The 11,505-nt window shown below is 40.1% G+C and overlaps 1 protein-coding gene across 3 annotated transcripts; it reads right to left on the reverse strand.

Moving 5' to 3' along the window:
* Positions 1–216: 216 nt before the first annotated feature.
* Positions 217–3,552, reverse strand: LOC112286208 (CBS domain-containing protein CBSX5). 3 transcript variants are annotated; one of them, XM_090253272.1, is made up of 5 exons: positions 3,271–3,549; positions 2,893–2,979; positions 2,129–2,580; positions 1,843–2,015; positions 217–1,531 (listed from the first exon to the last, which is right to left on the reverse strand). In XM_090253272.1, the coding sequence occupies exons 3-5, from the start codon at positions 2,402–2,404 to the stop codon at positions 517–519; spliced, it is 1,464 nt and encodes a 487-aa protein (XP_090109398.1). In that variant the 5' UTR covers positions 2,405–2,580; positions 2,893–2,979; positions 3,271–3,549; the 3' UTR covers positions 217–516. The 3 variants fall into 3 exon arrangements, with proteins under 3 accessions (XP_090109398.1, XP_090109399.1, XP_024383644.1); XM_090253273.1 differs by lacking the exon at positions 2,893–2,979 and having other exon boundaries at positions 3,413–3,552; XM_024527876.3 differs by lacking the exon at positions 2,893–2,979.
* Between the last annotated feature and the right edge of the window lie 7,953 nt (positions 3,553–11,505).

Genomic DNA, 11,505 nt, shown 5'->3' on the forward strand with positions numbered 1-11,505 from the left:
GACATAGAACACAACAAGCATGCTGAAAATGAAATAAGCCTGAGGTAACGGACTAACTCTGGCCGCGAAGCACAACCTGCCTCAAGAAGAATGGTAAAAAGATCTCCTCCATCATTCTCTTTGGATGAGATGCCACCACGAGGAGCTTCATGTAAGAAATAATAAAGCACCGCAGTCCAAAAAGTAGCCACAGGAGGGGATCTGTAAGCGCAAAGATTACAAAGCCAGTCGCTGCATCAGAGCTTTGTAAGCTAGCTGACAGGAAGCTCCAAAGTATCAAATTTCACTCGGTTACAGTATGGTACATGGGTGGGGGGAGGAAGGGTAGCAAGAGGAATCCGCAAGCGCAAGGTTACACTAGCCTGCGCCACTATTATATAACTCTCCAGCAAAAATTAATGGACGGTTAATCTCTGAAGCTATTAACTGCGGGCAGTCAAATATTGGCTGCGCAACTACTGAAAAGATAGATCAAGCCTGCGACATTCAGTTGAGTTGGAAGCAGTAAGTATGGCCTTAATCTGATGAGTGTAGGTGGCTAAGAATGCATCGGATTAGATCCAAGTATGTCACAATTCCAATCAGGGTGTTGTCACTGTCGGTGACCCAGATGTAGCCCACTCGGTGAGTGAGAGCCTGCACCATCACTGCCACCAGAGAGCTCCATGGCCGACACATGTTAGGAGCCAATCTTCCCTTGTAGTAAGAATAGGACGATCTGTGCGAGGAGCCGAATGGACCGGTGGGTGAGTGCCCAATGCAGTCTTCGTCAGAGGAAGATGACTCCTCCCCGCTGTCGAAGCTGTACATTGAAGCAAGCGGACCGACAGATGAGACACTGCCTACTGGAGAGGAAGCAAATAAAGGTGGGCTATCAGTATCCGCCAAAAGAGATTCAGTTCTAGAGACTTGCAAGTGCTCCAGTTTCTCACATATCCTGGACTCCACACGCTCAACCAGAGAGTTGGGAGGACATTCGCAGTCGCAGGAAAACGCCAAAAAGTCTCTCACGGAGAGAGTTGCGAGGGCCAGAGCTGCTTTTTCATCACAGCCTTTCATGGTGAAGGGAGAAATTTCACCAACAAGTTTTAAGTCCACAACGTTCTCCTCCTCCACTTCGACAACGGCAACAGCAGTCATATTTCTGGCGGCTTGTTGTATCAAAGGCAATGCGGTAATCACATCAGCGTCTGATTTCACTGAGAGTACGTCCATGTTGATGATTCCGAGTTGTTGAATGGTCATCATAGGGAGAGGGGAGAACAAGCTGATGCAGCTTAACAGAAACTGGAGGATATCCTCTGGCGTTAGCCAACAGTACTCCTGAGGTCCCTCGGCTTGAATCTTAGTCGGAAGGGAGAATCGAGAGTCCAAAAATTTCCCTTCATTTGGCTTTAGGATTGCATGATGGGCTACTCTCGCAGAGCGAGGCATGCTGTTGTAGCGAGCCAACCGGTTTGAGACGGACTGATCAATGGAGACGACAAGATGGTGCACACCGTCGAGGACGTGAGCCAAGGCATCGAATAACCTGCACGCATAAATAAATTGTAAGAGATTAGCATAACTTCCTTGTTCGCAAGCTCCCAGTGTGCTCATGAGGTAATCGAAAATAGTCGAATTGTTTTAAAAGAATACCTTAACTACATATAACCGGCAAAAAGATGAAACCCTGAATTGGCCTGACCTTGATAATCCTAATATGTCAGAGCAAAGAAGCATACAGAGGAACACACAAGTGATTTCAATCAAGACCACAAAAAATAAATAAATAAATGACATCAAAATTGGTTAAACTGAAATTTTAAATTAAATCATATGAAAAGCGATATGAATTCATACTTGCTTTTGGAGTCCACGTGCACGATGGTGAAGGCACTTTCTGAAACAATGGCTGAGACGGGAGTTCGAAGAGCTGCACTTGGATCCGCCAAGCTTTCATCACGAGCTAGGAAGCAGGTGATATCCACCATGCTCAATTTCCCCACACATCTCCACAAGCCTTGACTAAAGACCTGCACGAAACAGAGCGTCAGACCAATCGACTTTCACATTAAAATGTGAAGAAATGGTGTGGTTTGATAAAAGCTCTCCGTAACAAATCTTCAGGGACGCACATTGTAGGTACCTTGTAACCATTAGAGTCGGTCCCGTTCCCCAAGGCATGGTCAGAAGAAACATGGCGGTGACCCTTCCACGCAGTGCCATGAGCTAGGGGAGCAGCTTCCTGTTTAGGTTTCTCCGTGAGTGGGCATAACTCTTCCCAAAGGCTAAGCTCCAAGTCACTGCTCTTCTTGAGAGCTCTTAAGGCCTCTCCCACCGAGAGGTTCTTGGGGTACTTGTGCAGTGGAGGCTTGCCCACAGCAAGGTCGCCAGCCTGCCGAGCATGAAAAAAACCGGCCATACAAATCCAATCACTTTTTTCCCTTTTCACCTACAAGCAAAAAAACCACACTGGATGCGCGATTCTAGCCTCTCAAATTCCTCGGAGACGCCTCAGGAGACACCTCAGGAAAACCTAAGACTCTTTCAGATAATAGACCCACATTCCTTATATGGTCATGCTGCCTTTGCTCTACCCTGCGCAACAACAAACCAACATGAAGATTGAGGTGAGTCGACAAATACAGGCCTTGTGCAAAAAGTACACGAACTTGAATCCAAACCGCATAGATTGAAAGCAATAAAAAGGATTCTCACAACAGAAAGTCGGGCACTTTCACATGAGAGAATCCAGGTTGATCTCGACAACTCACGGACACCATTTACTTGTTCTCATTATTGAGCCCCTGCAGGGACTTAACTGCAGAATACCACTCTGCGTCTACTCAACAGAATGAAATAAAAGAACACCGAGAATATCCTCCCGACAAGGTCAGAATTCTTGGGTACCATTGGCACCATCATTCCCTCCAACATCCTCAACACCTCCACAACACTAATATACACCCATCCTCGCCGATCATTATTTTTCAAAACCTAAACGCAGGGAACAGAAGCGTCAAATTTCACCCTAAATGACAACCATCCCTGTCTGAAGAAGATCCTAACAGAACCACCACACAGCCTGGAAACAAGACAAACACTGCACTGCAGACACAGCCTCCCTCATTTTCACCAATGCTGCTCCAACTCTCAACTACGTCCAAAAGACGAAGAAACCACCACCACAACCACCACCTCCTTGCTCTCTGTCTGTCTATCTCTCTCGTTCTCTTCCTCTCTTCCATTCAAAAACACGTCGCAAGGCTAATCACTGGAAGCCATTACCTTGAAGCTGTGCAATGGAAGCGATGACAAGAGGAGGGGGGGCAGGGGAGACACAACGCTATGTGCTCTCTCAGCTCCCTGGGCAAGGTAGCGATGTGAGAGGTGGGTAGCGACCGCAAGGGCCAGAGTATTGGCATCGTACCATCAAGGGCGAGTCTAGCAACAGCTGCAGCAGTGAAAGGAACAACGCAGCCTGAAGAATGCAGAGCACGACGGTTTTTTTTAAATGCGGGGCAACCCTACGACACATCCAACAATACCCTGCGCTTCCGCACACCACCACCATTTACATTCATTGATCTATAAACACACCATCTCCCTCCCTTTCATAGATGAACGCACTCCATACTGCTAGTTTTATGCATTCATCGTTTTTTCTTACCTTTTTGCACCCATCTGCATCTAAAACTTTCCCGATTAAGTTTCTCACAACACTTCGTCACAACTCCATGCTTGAAGTTTCATGTGGCTGTCAATTTTTGTGTTCGATGTGTTCATTTGCGTTCTCAGAAATTAGTTAACAATGTTGTTGTAAGTTGTGTCCGCCATGTCTGAGTTGAATGAATTGCAGTGTGTTATTGTGTGTAGACTCTCTGTCATCACTCTTCATCTTCATGGGATTTGAACTACTCTGTGTTCATTTATTTTGCCTCTAATTGGAGAAGAAGAAAAAAAAAAAACAAAACAAAACAAAACAAAATCCCAAACTAACGGTTGGATTGTTTTACATTTGTTGTTCCAGTAGCGTGGTTACACTGGTCCACACGAAAAAGCTGCAGAAGTTGTTGTTTTTCTTTTTCTATTTTTTACTTTATTTTCATGAACAAGCCCTGAAAATAGAATAAAAACACACTCGCAAAACACATACTTTGAATTGCTCTGCAATAATGTCTTCGTTTTAACCAATAATTGTCCACGTCATCAAATCTTTCAGCGAATCTAGTAACGCTCACGGTTAATGAAAAAAATGAAACATAGTTATATATATATATATATATATATATATATACCGTGGGTATTATTGAACTTTGACTTGACACTTATATCATTCAGTGTATCTCTCAGACCTCGAAATGTGTGCCTGGCTTTAATAAAACGATGTCCGAGTGAGTGTCTGACCGAAGAAGGGCTAGTGGGGGCCCTATGACCGGAACCTCAACATCAGGGGCCATGCCAATTGGGCATTGCCGTTAATAGGTTCTCTCATTAGGTCGGTCATAGATACCCTACTTGGCGTGCTTAAGTGGGTCCCATTACTTTTCCACCTTCAACCCTTCTTGTTGTCTTTTTCGTATGCCACTACACAAACTATTTCAACCATTATACTAATTCGTTCTGCTGTGTAATAATGTCAATTGTATGGATGTCAATATTTCCATACTATCCATATTAAAACGAATAGAAGCATCTTTTTCCTTTATTTAAAATTATATTATAATTAATCATCCTTCACTTTTGGATGACATTCGCATCACTTATTGTGGGGAACATGTTAATTTGAACTTTTTGGTGTAGACAGATAAATTTAATAAATAGGATACATTCATCCAAATATGGATTTGGAATATGTTTGGGGAACCATATTATGTTTTGAATTGTGCTTTAAAACAAATTTGCAGTATTGATGCTTAAAATACCTTTGATATTAAAAGACCTATAGATGGTTACATAATCATTGATAAAATATAAATCACCGCATATCTACTGTTTATTTGGTTTGGTTTTTTTTAATAAAATAAAATAACACAATAAATGTTTGTATACAACAGTTACAAATAGTATGGCGCCTAGATTTCACAGGAATCAGACACGATGACACTGTGCTTGGTTACCAACACGTGTCAGTGCAAGTTGTTGCTTAATTTATTCATTCTGTTCTTATTTATTAAATTGACATTGAGACATTCAAAACACGTGTGTAGTTCATTCTAATTATACTTCAAAACCAAGCAAACAAAATATTATTGTTGTTCTAATATATATATATGTAGAGAGAGAGAGAGATTCATGAATACACTTGATCACCCACTTGGTTGATATTTGTGAATTTCGATTTTACTTTAAAGTTTTATGATTTAAGGTTCAAAAACAACAAGTCCAATCCTTCACCATGTTATTTTGCATCTGCAAATTGCTTGTATAGTGTCATGTTTTGAGCAATGAAGTAGGTTGCATTGACAAACGCTAAAGATATAAACACACTCTACGTAAACATTTTATTTTTTATTTTTTATTTTTTTTGCTTACGGTGATTGTATTTGCAACCCATGCTAGAATACAACTATACTGCAAAAAATATTACGGTCAAATTCAACAACCCCCTCCCACATTCTCTTGAAAACTTTTCATTCTACAGACTTATTGAAAAGCATGTGAAGAACAATTACTCATAAGATAAATAAAACAAAGTAAAGGTTGAGGGTACTATTGTTGATCCTATTCAAAACCTTGAAAAGGTAGCAAAAAATGCACACAAATGGCAAATGTGAGTGCTACATTTAAAAATTATATATACATATATATCCATATGAACTAAAGAAAGAAGACATTGCCAAAGTCCGCATTCACAAGAAGAACCAAAATATGATATTGCTTTCCTCCAATGCCCTAAACAATGGAAAGAACTTAGAGTCCTTTAGAGTAGGGCCATGTAGGCAGAGAATTTCGCAAGTTCTTTACCGTGCCACCAAAACCCAATTGTGTGACATATATTTAGAAATAAAGGAGTTGCAGATGCCGAGAACGAATTGTATAATAATAGTAATAACAATATCAACAACAAAAATGGTTCCTGTCAGACAACTGATATCCACTCTTCTATTGACACATGTCATGTAGCTCCTTTATTATCATTATTTCATTATTCATGTGCTCTCTTGAGGGCTCTAAATTTGGATAAATAAAAAGCAAAGGAACGGGTCGTAGTCAACTTGTGTGTTTGATTTTAGAGTGGAATTTTTTGGTGGCCTCTATCGATTCAATCATGATATTTTAAAACAGATGCAGACAATACAATATCTATTTGGAGAAGGACAGCTCCCCACATCATCCACACTACCATACAAATTAGTGTGTACTCTTTTGTGGTGCCAATCTTTGCTCCCTGTCCTCTGAGTTTAAAAAGTGTGTGTGTATATATTTTTAGGAAAATATCTTTTCTTAAAATGAAGAACGCCCTTGCAATGCTAAAAAAGTTTCTAAATTTTTTCAAACTTCATACAGTATTCAGAAGCAAGTGTGTACAAAAGTAGAAAAGCTGTAAAAGAAAAACACCAGTAAGGTTGAAGAATCAATTGAATATTACAATAAATAAATAAATAAATAAATAAATAAATAAATAAATAGCACCACCTGCGGCAAAATTAAGTCAACAAGTTTTTTTTTTTTTTTTTTTTTTTTTTTTTTGTTTTTTTCACTCGTTTCATGTGAAACCCAATTTAATCTGATTGGAGGAGAGAACTGAATGGCCTTGTTCCTTCTACTCGTTTTTCACACTTTCAAAAAATAAAATGAAACGAGTAAAACGAAAATAGAAAGAGTAGAAGGGGAGGGGGATCAACTGCAGAGAATACTTCTTTTTCTTTTTTTGTCTTTTCTTTTCTGAAAAATTTATAAAGCATGTGAAAATGAGGGAAGGAGAGAGGGACATAAACCAAACACAGAATGCTTTTGTTTCAGAAGTGGAAGCAACCGAGTTAATTTTCCAAGCCTGCCCAGAAGCAGCTACTTACCTCACTGGAGAGCTTTACAAAGGTGCCTCACTCTCATGCGAGAGTGAAAGTGAGAGTGATGGGCTACTGAGAATATTAGAAAGCATGAGAAACAAACAGTCTGAAAGTGAGACTGAGACAAGGAAGGGGTATTGGGACACAGAAAAACTCTCCACCAGGGGAACCACAGCCACTGGAGTGTGTTTAAAAAATAAAAATAAAAATAGAATCAAATGATATGTGTATTGGGTTTTACTTCTATTGTTTGTTCGCTTGTGTAGTGAAGGATTAGGCTTAGAGAATGCATGCCACATTTATGTTGTGGCATCATGGCATTTTCTACATTGGCTGATGCTACAGCAAAGACGTGGGTTATCTGTATTTTGTTACCTTGTGGATGGAGTTAGTAATTGGGCTTTTGTAGGTTTAGTGCCATGTGTCTGCTCTCAAAATATATATGTATTAATTTTACTCATTTACTTTTTATATATTTTTGTATTGCTCTCTGTCTTGGATGTGGTTGCACCAGCATTCAAAGGATCAGTTGCCTGTTCTCAAGTCCAGCCTGTTGTTTGAACTTTTTGCGAGCCTGATTGTTGTGATTCATATCAAATTTTGTTTTCATGAAATTCTCTTTGAAGATGGTGGAGACATGTGTTGAAGAAAAGAAGAACTGTGTCACTATCCTCACCAAAGAAAACAAGCACAATCATACACACACACACACACATCAATAAATAATGAATAAAGAGTAAAAAGACATTTGCATTTTTGTATTTTTACCTTTTCCTTGCTAACTTTTTTATCTTATTTTCTTGCAGTTTTTGAACTGTCAAATTGAAAAAATTATCCAATGAATTACTTTGGAAATGAGTGTTTTTTTTTTTCTGTATATATATATATATATATATATATACATATACATGCAACATTCTATATTTGAGTGTCAAATATAATTAAACATAAAGTAATTTATTAATTTTAAACATAAGGTTTGTTTTCCTTAGAAATTATGCACCTGAAACTATAGAAACAGTAGCAGATGATAAGTTGTTTAAAAAACAGAAATTGAAAATTGATGCATAAAATGTGTTTAAGTTATACCTTCAGTATGATTTTCTCCTCTTGCTACTCTATTGAATTATGGCAACAATTCATGGGCACTTAGAGATCAACAGATGAAACAATTATAGTTTTTCAATCAGTAATGTATTTAAGAAACAAAGCTTGCTAGTTGTGTATGTGTGTGTGTATATATATATATATATATATATGCATATATCCAAGTGTTTGTTTGGAGAGCTATATCTAAGAAGTGGAACTCATTTGGATCAAGCTCCCTCACACAAATGAATCTAATGGATCAAACAATGGTTGGTGGACATGCAAGAATAACCCCCCCTCCTTCCAAGTCCATGAAAAAGATTGAATTGCAGGCAGGAAAAGATGGACCCCTGGTTTGGTATTAGCTTCATCTAACATTTGCTGTTGATAGGGATGAGACATATTTGTGAGGGGAAAGCTGTGTCCTTCTTGTGTAACAAGAATTAATGTGGGGATTTGTTTGAGAAAACTACAGCTGGATACAGTGCTGGCACCAGTGCCTTGTGGCCACTCCTCACAGGCCTCAACTTCCTCATCAATTGAATGTGTTGTGTGGTTTATCACAACATGACGATTAGGTCGGTTCCTCCCTCATTTCTTCATCTTCGTGCTCCTCCACAGTGGATCATGTCCACAATGTCCATGTGCATAGCCCATCTCCTTAATAATAGTACCTACACTGTCAATGCTATGACCATACCTCATTTTTTCCCAGCTTTAACTAAGTCTAGGGAGGACTGACCTGGCAAAAAAATAAGGATCTGGTGCTCTTGGCTGGCTCAGCCACTCAAAAACAATCTTGTGTGTAAATAAATATTAGAAAATAGTATAAGAATTGATTCTACTGCAGTTGTGATGGAATAGTACTAACACTGGTAGTTTTTACTCTATGTGAGTTGTCATTTCTGGGTCCCTGACAAATTGGTGGGTTGACAGATTGGTTTGGTGGGGAATCAGAAATTCTGTAGTGAAGATTTGATGGGGATATGGTCATTCCTTCTCCACCATCATGCCACACATGAGCCTTGTGAGTAGTAATTGAAGGCTGAAAATTGTTTCAAGATTCTCTTCCCAGAAGAATGGGAGTTTTTTTGTCATAACAGGGAAGGGAATCAAACCAAAATGAACTAGTAGCAGGGAGCAGATGAAACACAATAAGCCTAGGCATTAGCAAGCAGAGGTAGAAACTTACTCATGTGGGCAAAAAAGCCCGCATGATGACAGCTTTTGTACACCAACATGACCTTCCATTCAGTTGCAGAGTCACTGATAATGCGGTTTTAATTTTTATAGAATCTTTCGTGGTTCTCTGGTTCATCCAATAGTTTTAGGTCATGTTCTGAATTTTTAGCGATGCAGAGAGACGCAGTGGTGTGTTATACTCCGTTACGGACCAACATCTGACGCCCAAAGCAGACATGTAGGACCGGTTCCGAGCAAGCATAGGTACTTCAGAAGAAGGATCTCCAAAAATTTGAAACAGTAGTGAGGAGATGACTGTAATGTTCAATCGGAGGTAAATAACTAATGGAAACTTCAAAAGGATGATAAGCTAGGCAACTCGAGGCAGTTGTGCGACCAAATTCCTGCAAAATAGCACAAGTCCGAACGAATGTAGTCTCTTGACATGTCCCCGAACACCATTTTTGGTACACTATACCGCACGTGCGATTTCAAACACAACTTGACATGCATTCGGAAACCCCTAAAAGTTATGGCACCCAGAACGGACGAGAACAAGAGACCAGTTAATGAAAACAGAATTTATGACATGGCCGTAGGTCACCAACCAAATGCGACTTGGTGGACATGGCCGTGGCCAGCTCATCCTCGCATGACGCATACTATGTTCGCAGTCTGGTTCCTTGTTCAATGTCGAAGATTCTGATTAAGTGCCTTACTTCAGATAGTGATAGACGCAGATACTATATTCTCAAATAAAAAGACTTATAATTCTCTTCCAGCATAGCTATTAAGGGAGCGGCCTACTTCGAACGATACTGAAAAGATGAACATATGGAGGACTAAGTATTACAAAGATTGTTAAGTTTACTAGGACATGAGGAAGTTCTAGTTGACAACGACAATTAAGACTACTATGGCTACAGATACCTGTCCAAATGAAGACGAAGAAGAGCGGTTTATTGATCAGTCTTAATATTAGTGGATAACGAATCAGCAGGTTTGCTGCACAAGACACTCAGTTAACTTCCCTCAGCCTATAACTGCTATCTGACTTCCACAACTCCCCAACTTGACTCCTATCTCGGTCAAAGAAGAAGTTGATTTCCAATACCCATTAGCACCAATCTAGCCATTCGCAGACTCAGCAGTTGCACAGGAAATGCATCACAAAGGGGCTGGACTAGATGACCCGTCACAATCAAATCCATGAGCAGTTTCATATATTGGATCCCGATCGTCATAGGCTTCCGGTTTCATCTGATGGTAGAATCCCCAGCGTTATTGAGTCACATTTCGTGACAAGCGTGAGTGCAGAAGACCACCAGTCATATTGTCGCAGTGGAATGGGATCGGAACATATGGAACAACACCTTCTACTATACTGATTCGTGGAAATGTAGACACCCGTACTTCCAACCTTGTTTTTTCTACACCAATTTGCAACAATAGTTTTCACGCTTTCTCCACCATTTGCATTAAGCTCATAGGGTTTCTTTGTCAAGTTCTGAGCAGCCAACTTGGAGTGCGTGACGGGCCCCAACTTGGATATCATTAAGCTCATCGTAGTATTGCACCAAGTCAAAATAGTCTGGCTGTCACGATCATACCGTAGTCATGCGAAAATGAACTGCCAGTAAACTGATGAATCAAATGTACAAATTTAGGCGCCGTTTCACAGCTACAGAGTAGAAAAGAATCCAGAGCGATTTTTCACCCTGAGGATGCCGATACAGCCTCCATGACGAGAAATTTCAGTTTTGTAACCGATGACAATCTTCACAAGTAGACCTCGCAATCTACAAAGGTTCACAAGATAAAACTAGGGAAACAAATATGGTCCAGGAGAATTGGATGTCCACACCAAAGTATATCTGTCTCACAGCATGCGCATCAGATGATCAAGTGTAAATGCATTGCAAGTGAAAGAAGGTTGGAGGCTAGCACTAATCGAGGGATAGGCGTTCCAGCTGAAACCGTATTTACAAGATGCAGAGGAAGTATGTAGACCATTGTGAACTCCAACAATGAACCTCCCCAGCCACACAATCGCATTTCAGTTAGCCATAAAAACAATGTCATTTCTTAATCAAGGAACACTGGAACTGACATCCTGAAGACTCCTGAGCATAGTTTCCTCCGCCTTCGCCCTACGCGGCTGAAACAAGCAGTCAATTCGCCGCTCAAAATGTTGAAACTCAAAAGATCTCAATCCTTCTCATGAAATGTGTGATGTGAG

Source organism: Physcomitrium patens, chromosome 9 (assembly GCF_059467195.1).
Source record: "Physcomitrium patens ecotype Gransden chromosome 9, ASM5946719v1, whole genome shotgun sequence".
NCBI lineage: Eukaryota > Viridiplantae > Streptophyta > Bryopsida > Funariales > Funariaceae > Physcomitrium > Physcomitrium patens.